The sequence below is a fragment of the Saccostrea cucullata genome, unplaced genomic scaffold (assembly GCF_032062105.1).
Source record: "Saccostrea cucullata isolate Sc308-1 unplaced genomic scaffold, CSIRO_AGI_Scuc_v1 ctg7288, whole genome shotgun sequence".
Lineage (NCBI taxonomy): Eukaryota > Metazoa > Mollusca > Bivalvia > Ostreida > Ostreidae > Saccostrea > Saccostrea cuccullata.
In genome coordinates this window covers 10,311-24,493 of record NW_026927832.1, presented here as the reverse complement: position 1 = coordinate 24,493, position 14,183 = coordinate 10,311, and the positions used below count along the sequence as shown (strand labels likewise).

The 14,183-nt window shown below is 41.3% G+C and overlaps 2 protein-coding genes across 2 annotated transcripts; both read left to right on the top strand.

Moving 5' to 3' along the window:
* The first annotated feature begins 1,115 nt into the window (after positions 1 to 1,115).
* LOC134275630 (uncharacterized) lies at positions 1,116 to 3,245 on the top strand. Its single transcript, XM_062757899.1, has 2 exons — positions 1,116 to 2,516; positions 2,658 to 3,245. Exons 1-2 carry the CDS (start codon positions 1,116 to 1,118, stop codon positions 3,243 to 3,245), a joined length of 1,989 nt encoding a protein of 662 aa, XP_062613883.1.
* Positions 3,246 to 11,507: 8,262 nt separating this feature from the next.
* On the top strand, positions 11,508 to 13,681 carry LOC134275629 (uncharacterized protein F54H12.2-like). Its single transcript, XM_062757898.1, has 2 exons — positions 11,508 to 11,903; positions 12,269 to 13,681. The coding sequence occupies exons 1-2, from the start codon at positions 11,508 to 11,510 to the stop codon at positions 13,679 to 13,681; spliced, it is 1,809 nt and encodes a 602-aa protein (XP_062613882.1).
* Positions 13,682 to 14,183: the final 502 nt, after the last annotated feature.

The window sequence follows — 14,183 nt, the reverse complement described above, 5'->3', positions numbered from 1 at the left end:
CAATGGTCACGTATGCGGAAAGGCGATAAATACTTAGACCAGAAACGAGAAGCCATAGCCCTCATGGAACAGGCCGGGTGTGATATCACTCAAGCTTGTGGAGCCCTAGAGTGGCCGAAATTACAACAGGTGTTAGCTCCTCAGTATCGACTGAAAATATTTCAGTTCAAGTCTACTTCGACTAAACTCACCTTAGAGCGCATCTTCAAAGGCTGGGGAGACGGAACTTGTTTGAACATATTGTTAGACGACCATCATTACGATGCCATCATATCCATGCCGGGAGTAACGGGGAACCAATATTACTGTGATCATTGCGACGTGGGGTACACGATGTCACAGACCATCGCTCCAAATGTCCTCATCGCTGTACCTTTTGTTTAGGACATCACCCTAATTGTCCCGATGAAGGGATCAAGATTAAATGCCAGGAATGCCATGGAATGTTTAAGAACAGGACCTGCTACGAAAATCATTTAAAACCCCATAGTAAGAAGACCACCACTACTGTCTGCAATTTAATGGAACAATGCGAGAAGTGTCAGTCTTGGATACCTAAGAAATTATTCCCTCATCACAAGTGCGGAGGACAGAAACAGTGTAAGATCTGTAAGAAAATCGTCGATACCGATCATCAGTGCTACGTACAACAGAAGCCCAAGAAGAAGAAGAAGGGGAAAGGGACCTTAGAGTTTTACATCTATTTCGATTTCGAATGCACTCAGGAAACCGGCATTCACATCCCTAATCTGTGTGTGGCACACCGCGTCTGTCAACATTGCAGTCACTTACCCATAGACCAACCCTGTCCTCATTGTCAACACATGGGACCCCGTCAGCACCTATTTCAAGGACCAGACACCTTAAAGAAGTTCATGGACTGGTTATTACAACCCACTACAGGTACTAAGAATTCCACTTTAGTACACGACGAGGCCATTATCATCGCCCATAACTTCAAAGGCTACGACGGACAGTTCATTTTGAATCACCTGGTGCATTCCTCTTGCCTGAAACCTAACGTCATCATGACCGGCAGTAAGATCTTATACATGGAAATATGCGGACTGAAATTCATCGACTCGTATAGTTTCTTACCGTTTGCATTAGCCAAGATGCCCTCCGCTTTCGGATTCGACGAATTGAAGAAAGGCTATTTCCCCCACTTTTTCAATACGGAACAGAACCAGAATTACGTAGGACCTTATCCACCGGCAGCTTTCTACAAACCGGACGAAATGTCTACCAGTGGACGAAAAGCTTTTTTTGAATGGTACGACCAACAGAGGGGAAAAGTGTTTGATTTCCAGAAAGAGTTTGTAGGGTATTGTGTCTCGGACGTCGACATTTTACGCCGATGCTGTGCACAGTTTAGAGCCACCCTCAAGAGTTTGGTCAATGTGGACCCTTTCCAGGAATCCATCACTTTTGCCAGTGCTGCTAATTTAGCCTACCGTCGACAATTCATGCCTGAAGACACCATAGCCATCATTCCGAACCTCGGGTATCAACCGGCACGACAATATTCGGCTAAAGCCTGTCGGTGGCTCACCTGGATGAGTCAACAGACTGGATGTCACATACAACATGCCAGAAACGGGGGCGAAGTCCAGATCGGAAATTATACCGTCGACGGATACCAGGAAGCGACTCGCACCGTCTACGAATTTTACGGGTGCTATTGGCACGGATGCCCCACCTGCTATCCCAGTTTACAGACCGAAACTCATCCTCATCGGACCCAATTTACTTACCAGCAATTACACGAAGAAACCCTCAGAAGGACTGGCGATTTAGAAGACATGGGGTATACCGTCCGTAGTATCTGGGAGCACGATTTCGATCAGCAAGTGCAAAAAGATGAGAATTTACAGCAATTTGTAGGAAACCTGGACATTCCGGATCCTTTGAAACCTCGAGAAGCCCTGTACGGAGGTCGGACCAATGCCACCCGATTATATTGTGAGGAAGGGGACATGAGATACGTGGACGTTTGTTCCCTATACCCTTACGTGTTGAAACACAAGCCTTTTCCCGTAGGGCATCCCGAGATCATCACAGACGAGTTCCAGGACGTGAGAAATTATTTCGGTCTCATTCACTGTCGGGTCTTACCTCCCCGAGACCTCTATCACCCCGTATTACCTTATCGGACGGGAGGCAAGTTATTATTTCCCTTATGTCGCACGTGTGCCGAACGACAGGACTCTACGTCTCAAGATCGATGTCCACACACCGACCAGGAACGTAGTCTCACGGGTACTTGGGTGACGACCGAATTACATAAAGCCCTGGACATGGGATATACCTTAGATCGAATCTACGAAGTATGGCATTTTAAAGAAAGCAGACAAGATTTATTCAGATCTTACATCGATACCTTCCTCAAGATCAAACAGGAAGCGTCCGGATTTCCCCCCGACTGTAAGACCTCAGAACAAGAACAAGATTACATTCGACAAGTGTTATACAAAGAAGGATTCATGATGGACATTCTCAGTATCGAGAAGAATCCAGTGAGAAGAACCATTGCTAAACTCTTTTTAAATTGTCTGTGGGGAAAATTTGCTCAACGGTTGTTATTACCCAAAACCAGATACTTGGACGAAGAAGAGGAATTACAACAACTCTTACAAGATTCGACTCTCGACATCAAGGGCATGCAACTCTTAGTCAATAAAGAGAACCCCAATGAAGACAAGATGCTAGTGAATTATCAAGACAAACAGGAATTCGTCGAAGAATGTCCCTTTGGAAACGTGGTCCTGGCTTGTTTTACTACCGCGCATGCCCGCTTACACCTCTACGAGACTTTACAACCTTTAGGAGATCGGGTCCTTTATTTCGATACGGACAGTATCATTTACCAACATATAGAAGGAGCTTTTAATCCTACTTTGGGCAATAGTTTAGGAGAATGGACCGACGAATTAGACGGGGATCACATCATCAAATTCATGTCGGCAGGCCCTAAAAATTATGGTTACCGGACGGACAAAGGAACCGAGACCCTTAAAGTCAAAGGAATCACTCTCAACCATCGTACCTCCCAGATCGTGTCCCTAGAGACTTTAGAAAAAATGCTCAAAGGAGAAATAGAGGAAGTCACAGTCCCTTATCCCGACAAAATCCAGAGGACTCGTGATCATGAGCTCGTGACCAAACCATTAGAGAAAAAGTATAGAATTGTATATGATAAGAGACAATTGTTACCCTCTTATAACACTTTACCTTATGGTTATTGATATGTTGATATGTTTGTTTGTTTGTTATTACAAATAAAAAATTGAATTGTTGTTTTTCTTCTTCCCTATAAAAAGGGGGGCAATACAAATCAAAAGTTCAGTCATGACTGAGAAATTGTTAGATCAACCCATGCGTTATCCCCAGTATGCTCGGCTCTCAAAGAGAGAAGCTACTTTTGAGCAGGGATGGCCAGAACCTCTCTTAGGAAAAATACCAGACCTAGCTCGAGCCGGGCTTTACTACAGGGGAGTGAAAGATAGCGCTACCTGTTTTCATTGTGGATTTACTTTTTCTAATTGGGATCCCGAGGACGATCCTTGTGTAGAACATGCTTATTGGAACCCCAATTGTTCTTACATCAATCTGTATAAGGGACGAGGGTGGGTGATGAATGTGTTTATTACGTGTTTAGAACAACAGGGATATAAACCTTTACCTGAGATCAAACCTCTACTGAACCCACAACCAGACGTCCAGGCTCGAGGAAAATGTCACATTTGTTTAGACGAGGAATTACAAATCGTTTTTCTACCTTGCGGACACGTATGCTGCTGTGCTTTGTGTGCTCCTTCCTTTCAGTTTTGCCCCATCTGTCGAGGCGAGATTCAACAGTCCAAACGCCTATTTCTGTGTTAACTATAAATAAGACCCTGAACCCAACTTTTCCTTCATTGATCAACATGTATTCCGAGGAGACACCCCTCCCTTCTTTTCAATTGAAACACGAGTTTACCATGGTGGTTGCTGGACCCTCGAAATCGGGCAAAACAGAATTCGTCAAGACATTAGTGAACAATCTAGACTGGATCACCCCCAGGCCCGAAAAAATCGTCTGGTGTTATCGGGAATGGCAACCCGCTTACACTTCTTTAAAAGATAAAGTATCTTTCATCCGAAATATTCCAGAAGACGACGAGAAATTAGTAGCCAATTTGAGTGTGCCCCATTTACTCATTTTTGACGACATGATGGGAGGAAAAGCCATCGAATCTATTGTGGATTGGTTTACCCGTAAAGCGCATCATCGGAATACCAGTGTGATTTACATCACTCAGAATTTATTTGATCGAGCTGCTTCTCATCGCACCATTAGTTTGAATGCTCATTATTTAGTCTTATTCAAAAATCCCAGAGACAAATCTCAGATCAGTGTATTGAGTCGTCAGCTAGCTTTACCTCATTTGATGTCTGCTTATCAAGAAGCCACCCAGATACCTCACGGATATCTTCTCGTGGACTTGAGTCCCCAGACCCCAGACCAATACCGATTGAGAAGTCGAATGTTTGAAATGTTGACTGTACACATGCCTCAAGAGTATAAATAAAAGTGTTTCACACTCTTCTGAGTCATTGTTCATTTCAATCTCATCATGGCTCCATCAGCCAAGAGTAAATTAGTGAGAACCTTACGACGTTTACAGCGGGAACGAGATCCCGCGAAGCGAGCCCATTTAATCGAATTAGGGCGTAAAGCCTTATTGAATTGGTTTGCCATGGGAGCTCGCAATTTAATGAAAGGGGTCTTACCTATCAATAAACAGACCCAAAAGTTTATTAATAATCATCGTCAAGATTTAAAGATCATTGCCGATCAATCGGCCAGTGATGAAGACAGAAAAACAGCTATTTTAAAACGCGGAGGTGCTGGATTTCTAGGTGGAGTCATCATTCGTCATTTATTTAAATGGAATAGTCCTAAAAAACGGCGGGTTCGTCGTTTAAAGAGTGTAGTGGTAAGAGTCGATAATAAGAAACAAAGAGTGTTTCCGGATTGGATGGTCCGTGTCGGAGGAGCAGCTCAAAAGAGCAGAGAAAAGAAGAAGAAGAGAAAAGCCCCTCCCAAGAAGAAAAAAGCCCCACCCAAGAAAACAGCGAAAAGGCAAAAATCTGCTCCTCAAACTCTAGCTCAACGTAAAGCCATGCCCGAAAGTTTAAAAAACGAAATCAATCAGTATTTTAAGGAACAAAGACAAAAGACCATAGGAGAATTGCTCAAGAAACAAGCAGAACTGAGAATGGATCGTGCTATGGGACCCATAGGCAGTCAAAGAGCCAGTGATTTAGAAGTGTTTCCTCGAGTGAATGTGGGCATTCCCTCCTCCTCCTCTTCCTCCCCTGGAATTAAAGTTCCCATTCATGTCCCTAAAATCACACGTTTTCAACCCTTGACGGCCTCCACCCCTCAACTACCTAAAGGCCTGAGATATAAATGTCGATATTGTGGAAAAATTTATGTCAGGGAGAAAGCGAGAGATAAACACGAGAGCGACAAACACGGAGGATATGCCCCTCCTTAAGACACTATAAAAGGGAGTGACATGAGAGACTTCACTTCATTGTTTTCAAAGATGGCCAAGAAGAAAAAGGGATGTTGTACGCGATTAAGAGCGCATGCCCCTCTTTTAAGAGTGTTATCGGACCCTCACTATTCCTCGTCTTTAAAAACGGGGATTTTAAAACATTGTTCTGGAGATTGTATTCTGAAAATTTGTGAGATCGTCTACAACCTATTAAAAGGGGTGTTACCTCTCAATTCGGCTCAGAAACGAAAACTAGCTCCAAAGAAACACATCTTAAGGAGACTGGTCCGACCCCAATCCATACAGAAAAGACGAGCTTTATTAGTACAACAAAAAGGAGGAGGTATTTTACCCCTTTTAATCTCAGCAGCACCTTTACTGTTGGATGCCGGACATTCTGTCTATAAAGCCATTAAAAAGAAGAGGAACAACAAGATACAAAAATGAGTCGTAAAATGGTGTTAGTACCTGAAGTTCTGTTGAATGAACTCAAAGGTAAACTCCCCAAACCTCCGGAATTTCAATCTACTCTGAGTATAGGTCAAGAATTGGACCAGATTACCAGACGTGAAGATTTAACTCCAGAAGAAAAAGTGGCTTTATACGGTCAAGAACTTCATCGGTATAGGAATTATTTACAACAAGCGAGAGAGCCAACGACTACCAAAAAAACCCCTGCACCCTTAGCCCCAGCAGCACCAGCAGCCCCAGCCCCCGCAGCAGCAGCAGCAGCTCCAGCAGTAGCAGCACCACCACTAGCAGCCTCAGATCCCGAGATCGATCAACAAATCATTCAAAGTGTGAATAAACCCATGCAAAGAAAAGCTGAATTATTATTAAATCATTTAAAGAAAACCAACGTCTTGACTTGGGATAAAGACGGAGAAATCAGTTATCGAGGTCAAAAAGTACCCGATTCTAACATTGTGGATATAATGGCCGAAAACATGAGAACCAGATCCTTGAAAAATCGTCCGGTGCCTAAAGGATTAAATGAATTTGCTCAAGCTTTAAAAGAGACCCGTACTCCCATGACTTACTTGCAAAATCGAGACCTTATAAAAGCCATGCAGAAACCAGGAAAAATCAGTACTCCTAAAGGGGCTTTGAGTGACGACGACGACGACGAAGAGGAAGAGAGCGGATTTCAGGATGCTTCCTCTTCTTTTTTGACCCCTATTAGTCGACCTGTAGAGGCAAGATCAAGGGTGTTAAAAAAATTCACACCTAAATATAGTCCCTATCGAGCCCAAAAGCAATTAAAAGCCCAAGAAGAAGAAATTAGAACAAATCGACGAAAATTGGCTATCATTGCCTAAGAAATGAAGAAGAAGAAGAAGAAGGGAGTAGAAGACATTTTAACAGAGATTTATTACGATCCTAAGAGAGGGTATGGAGGCATACAGACTTTGTATCGTCAGGTCAAAAGTCTGGGGCATAAGATTTCTTTGAACACCATAAGAGAATGGTTAAAAGAGCAAGATACCTATACCTTACATAAACCCATTCATAGAAAATTCCGGAGACAACAGACCAGAGTGACGGATATAGACGAACAATGGCAATTAGATTTAGCGGATGTGTCCAGTTTAAAGAAACATAATGACGGTTATACCTTTTTATTGTGTGCCATTGACGTCTTATCTAAATATGCATGGGTGGTGCCTTTAAAACAGAAAACGGGGAAAGAAATGATTCGAGGATTACAAGAGATTTTCCGACAAGACGGTCGACGTCCCGTCCGCATTCAATCGGATCAAGGCAAAGAATTTACCAATCGAGAATTCTTACAGGCGTTTAAATCCATTCATTTCTTTACCACTCGCAATACGGACACCAAAGCCAGTATCGTGGAACGATTTCAGAGAACCCTCAAAGCACGCATGTGGCGATATTTCACTCGGAATAAAACCAGACGGTATTTAGAGATCTTACCGGATTTAGTGTATGCTTACAATCATACCTATCATCGCAGTATCCAAAGAACCCCAGCTCAAGTGAAGCCCTCGAATGTGTTAAAAGTCTGGAAAACTTTATATGGGGAAGAATCATCACCTAAAACCAAAAAACCCCCCAAGTTTAAAACAGGAGATAAAGTGCGCATCAGTAAAGCTAAACGCACTTTTGAAAAAGGATATTTACCGAACTGGACCACGGAAATATTTACCATTGCTCGACGAGTCCCCGGTCGGTATCCTTACGTGTATCGAGTACAAGATTATAACCAAGAGGAATTAGAAGGGACTTTTTACGAGAAAGAATTACAACAGATCATTAAAAAAGACGACGTGTACGAAGTAGAGGAAATCTTGGGGTATAAAAAGCGACGAGTCGGGAAGAAAATCATTCAAGAAGTCAAAGTCCGGTGGAAAGGATATCCCCCTAGTTTCGATTCATGGATTCCCCAAACGGATCTCATCAAATAACACCTCATTGGAAATGTTGTGGAGAGAATATTCCTCGAGAAGAAATTGTGTATTTTGCACAATTATTCATTTGTATTTCCCTCATCATCACCAGTGTGGTCATGTTAGCTTTACACGATTCTAATCGAGAATATTGGATGGTCTGTGTGAGTTCTTCGGTGTGTTACATCATGCCTAGTCCTACCATGATACATCAAACCCCTAGGGTCAAGAAGACCAATTCACCCAGTTAATCCCGGAATCTAAAAATAGATACACCCTATAAAAAGGAGACACCATAACCCTAAGAGGATCATTTCTGATCTGAGTGAGGGACAGAGCACACACATCATGGATTTTTTAAGCTCAGAGTATCGTTGGAAAATAGTAGAACCTGAAGGGACTAGTCACAAAGGAGAATGGATGAAAAACAAAGAGACATGTATTCAAGATTTCTTTGATAAGAATCCAGGACAAACAGGTCTCAATGAAATCTACCTGTATAAGAGATTCAAGTTACCGGACCACCAAAGAAGCAATCAGATGCTCTTAATAGGACCCAGATTCACCTAAATATGAAGAATTTAAATGGAAAGTCAATTACGTCTTGGCTCACCGAAGAGAGGGACCCGAGAAGACTTGGATTCAAGGAAAATGGATGAAAAAAGCTGGAGATTGTATAAAAGACTATGGCAAGAAAGTGATCCTAAAAGGATACGATATCATGGACTGTGCTTGTGAAACAGACTATTTGTACATGAGGAGACCTTTTCCCATACAAAAAGAACTGAAGAGAAGTTTTGAATGTTTGTTATTATAATGATGTTCTTGTTCTTGTTCTTGTTATTAATCAATAAAATAAAAGAAAAAAAACCCCAAAAATTCTAGTGTTGTTATTTTTCACTATATACACATGATGCAACAAACGTATATACACAAACAGATGCAATCTATATAAAAAAGATGATGTCAATAGATGATCATAAAGATTTGATGCAAGTATATACCTGTGTAGTCAGCATAAAAAAAATAGGTCTATCGTATTGATGCACAGCCCCCTAATTTTTTGCACACGGATGCTTTACAGGTATAAAAAGCAACAGGTCTAAAAGATGATGCAACAGTAAAGGTATATAAAGCGGAGCTGGGAGTACCCTGCACTCATTATTTAGCCATCATGTCTTTTGTGTGGAGAATTATCTATTGGATTGATGTAGAAAAAACAATATGTTATCACTGCAATGAGAAGACGAAAGAGATACATAAATACGTCGGCTACAACGATGCGGGAGAAGTTGTTGATTGGTACTGGGGATGTAGTAAATGTAGAGAACCTATGCCACACTGGATGGTAGATGACCCCCCTTCCATGGAGACTTGTGGTTGTAGCTGGTGCCTGAAATATTTCATCTGGAAGAAAGGAATTGAGAACATACCGCCTCCCCGATGGGTGAAAATGACCAGGAACAGACCTTTGAAAGAATGTATGATGTGCTGCCAGGAAAAGACTCGAGGAAAATGGAAATGCGGACAATGCCGGCAATATCCGTGTTGTGAAAAGTGTGTGAAGAAACTCTTTGAGACTTCCTACAAGAAATGCCCCTTATGCCGATATGAAGGACAATAAAATCATTTTTTTGTATATTTTGACTTGAATAAAAATTTGTGTTTAAAAATTCTTTGTTGTTTTGTTTGTTTGTTTGTTTTTAAAAAATTAAAATATAAAAAAATAAAAAAAAAAAAAAAAAATAAAATAAAATAGATGAAAGGTTTTATCAAGAGGTATATAACAAAACCCTCTCTCATTCTGAAAAAGGACACTGAACAAGTCAGACGTGTTTTTTGTTTCAAAGATGCAGTATCGTTGGTATTGTGAGAGTCCCATTAGTCAGTGTATGTACATGCAAGGAGGGTGGATGAAAACTAAAATAGGAGCCATCATGGATTTCTTTGAAAATCATCCAGGCTATTACCTGGAGAATGTGTGGTTGGAAAAAAGAATGAAAATTCCCTATCCTCCAACAGGATCTAGAGTGAGGGTGAAAATCAACCAACATTATCAGCAATTCAAATGGGTTACTTGTACTCAAAGGAATCGACTGACACCCATCAACACCATTCAGAATGAAAGTTCATGGTACTCGGACATTGGAGATTGTCTGAAATATTATTTCAAGATGGAGAAAAAAGGACTGACGTTTCCACCTCATTATTGTCCTACAGAGTACTTGTATTGTCGCATCCCCTTTTCCCAGATTAAAGACTCGGTGGAAAAGAAAGGACATTTGTTGACTCGAGTGATTGAGGACCGATCATCAGAAGACGAAGAAGAAGAAATAGATGTGTAAATTTTTTGAATAAATGTTTTGAATTTTAAAAAAGTGTTGTTATAAATACAAAGGTCTTAAGGTCTAGAGTCTCAGTCTTAGATTGAACATGGCCGAGAGCAGTGGGTTTTACATGACTTTACCCAGTGATGGGTCTATGGCCTCTTTTTCTAGCAATACGACCGCTCAATTTAAAACCTTATTACCACAATCCCTAGATTTAACCGACGGAGAATGGGAAGTGGCTTTAACAGAAATGATGTATCCCAATTCATTGAAAAACATTACAGAAAAGGAGGCTTATTTTGACATCCTGGTCCCTCAGTCTTTTGCTCGCCATATCAAAAACCCCAATGTTTATGGCAGATTTAAAATGAAAACCTTAGACCCAATGCCATTACGTCAATGTCCTGTACTGCTCGATTGGGCCCATACTAAACGGCCTGCACTCGTTGAACTAGATAGCAAGATGGAAATTAGACGAATTCACTTCAGACCCGGGCCTTACACTCACCCCAAGGCCTTAACAGAGGAAATAAGTCTAGGACTAGAGAGATCATTGAAAAAAATATGGAAAACCCTTGGTGATGGAAATGAAGAAAAATCTATGAAATTAGTATATTACGAGACCTATGATCGAGTGATGTATGAAATCAATGAAAAAATGCTTACTCCCTTATGCATTCGTTTCCCCACATCCCTAGCTTATAAGCTAGGCATGGACGGTCAGAAAGTATTTCTTCAGAACGATACAGAAAACATGACCAAATGGATCAACATTAGTTACTTGGGAAACAGTACTGTGGATTTATATGAAAATCTGAAATCCATGTATGTCTATTGTGACTTGATTCAACCCCAGACGGTAGGCTCCAATGCCTTGAAACTCTTAAGAGTGGTGCCTTGTACATTTCATTTGGAGGATTCAAAACAAGCCAAATGGGAACCCATTCGAGCGGAATATTTGAAACTAAGTAAAAAACATTTCGATACCATTGAGATTCACATCATGACTCCTTTAGGGACTCCCATGCCCTTTGTAAGTGGCAAATCAGTGGTGAAACTTCATTTCAGAAAAGTCTACTGAGATGAATGTACCGTTATTGTGTTCCATCTTATTGGGTGTGGTGGCTTGTCTGGTCTGCTGTCTGTATTGTATTCAGCCGTAAAAGGGTATAAAAGGAAGTCCCCCGAGGATATAAAGGTCAGTTGAACAAGAGACATGAACCATGCAGTATCATCCCGGATTACTGAGACAAAGAGGACACAGTTGGACTTATCATAAAGGTTTATTACGTCAAAAAGGCGGAGCAGTAGGTTCTATCATCTCTGGATTGGCGGGAGCCCTTCCCTTGGATAATCTATCGGGAACTCCTCTTACAGGATTACTCAAATTGGGTAGGATTTTAACTCACATGAAACCTCAAAAAGGAGGAAATTTTTTAAACTTCCTCTCGGCAGCAGTCCCTAACATACCCCTACCAGGCACAGACTCAGGTTTGACTCTCAAAGAAGCGGCCGAGTTAGCCATGGGGTTACAAAAAGGTCGAGGATTTGTCAAAGATTTACTCCAACATGGGAAACAACAAGCCCTCATGGCCGGAGTGAAGATAGGCAGAGATGTGGTGGGAAAAAGAAAAAACATCAGAAATGCTCTTTTAACCCACGGACTCAATGCGGCCAAAAATACAGGTCTATTTGCTTTCAATCGAGGAGTCTCTTTACCCTTTAGAAAGAAAAAGAAGAAAAAAGGACAAACAGGTCAAGGAAGAAGAAGAAGAAAAAGAAGAAAGCAAACAGGGAGAGGAAGAATCCTGTTAGCCCGAGGGGGTCCTAAGAGAAAAAGGAAAAAACAAGGAGGAATTCCTAAAAGAAAACGTCATTTAGATGTGTTTGACTGAGAGAGAGAGAGAGAGTATAAATAGGACAGTCCAGGGAACAGAAGGTTCATTTGTGAAAACTGAATCCTAGTAGACACATCATGTTACAGCCCGATTCCTGTGCGTGTGGGATGAACAATTTAGAATTGTTTCAAGTCCCTCCGACTAATATTGCTTTAGAAGACTCGAAATGGGAAGAATATTACCCCATTTCCAGTACTTTAGATTCCGACACCGCTCCCATCGAATTTGAAATTAAAGGACAAGGAGATCACTATCTGGATTTATCTCAAACTTATGTTCAAATGGTATGTAAATTTACCAAAGACGATGGAAGTAATCTGACTGGGGCGAACAGCACTTCCAGTCCCGTGAATAATATCTTACATTCCATGTTTACGGAAATCGATGTCAGTCTGAATGGAAAAATAGTGACTCCGGGGACGGATACCTATCCTTACAAAGCTTATCTGGAGAAATTATTGTCTTACCGACCCAGAACTTTAAAGACACAGACCAGGGCCTGTAGTCTGTGGGAAAAAGATACGGCAGGACACATGGACGAAGTGGGGATAGAGGCTCTTGGTCTAGCTCAAAATAAAACCTTTGATGTAACTCCGGGTGCAAATGGTGGGGCCGACACGGTGACCATTAACGAACCCATCCTCACAGCGTTACCGGCCAATTCTAAAAACGAAGGATTCCGAGAAAGACACCAAGCTATTGCTGACAGTAAGAAAATCAGTTTGCTGGATACTTTACATTTGGATTTGTTTCAACAAGATCGATTTCTACCTAATGGAGTGGACGTCCGTTTGCGATTTAATCGAGCTAGACCCTCTTTCTACATGATGATCAAAGGAGGAAGTACAGGAAAAGTGAAAATATTGAGTATGATCTTGTGGGTGAGAAAAGTCAAACCCACAGCAGTCATGATGAATACCATTAATCAGAGTTTGAATACCCACAGAGCCAAATATCCCTTGAGAAGAGTGGAAGTGAAAACCTTTACCATTCCCATAGGGACCCAGTCTAAGATTACGGATCATCTGTTTCAAGGTCAGATGCCTAAACGTCTCATTTTAGGCTTTGTGGAGAATGCGGCCTTTAACGGAGATAAAACTAAAAATCCCTTTCATTTCCAAAACTTTGGGATCAAGAAATTAGATGTCAGTATCAACGGAGAGACCATGAGTACTCGTTGTTTTGAACCTCATTTCAACGACGATTTATATCTGAGATCCTATCTCAGTCTGTATCAAGCTCTGGGGAAATTAGGAGAAGATTGGGCTCCGGACATCACCCTAGAAGAGTATAAAAGCGGCTACACTCTATGGGGCTGGGATTTCACTAAAGATCAAGAAGCGCAATCGGATAAATTCCATATCATAGAAACAGGAAATCTGAGAGTAGAAGTGCAGTTTACCAACAATACGGTTAACACCATCAATTGTGTGGTGTATGCAGAATTCGATAACTTATTAGAAATTAACAAACAGAGAGAAGTGAGCATTGATTACTAATGGATACGGGACAATTGAGAGAAGTCTTATCCAGAGAATTCAAGAGTTCTTTTGGAGGCGTGTATCCTGTAGATTTATTACCGGATCAATTAAAACCTGGAGAAAAAGCTGTGGTGGTCAATACGGATCCTCAAGATCGACCTGGAGAACATTGGGTGTGTCTATATGTGAGCAATCCCGTGGTGGAATATTTCGATTCTTATGGATTTCCTCCCTTACAAAAAGAAATTCAAGATTTTATCCAGCGTCATGCTCAACAATGGATTTATAATCCGTATTGCTATCAAGACTGGAATACCGATGTGTGTGGACAATATTGCGTGTATTATTTACATCAAAGAGACAAGAAAAGAAAGAAAACCGACGAGTGGCTATTCCCCTTTGACCAGAGTACGGCTTTACAAAGGGACAGATACGTAGCGAATTGGTTTAAAAACACTTATCATAAATTACCTACGGGTCATGGACAAAAATGTCAATGTTTTTATCAAAATGTATTGTA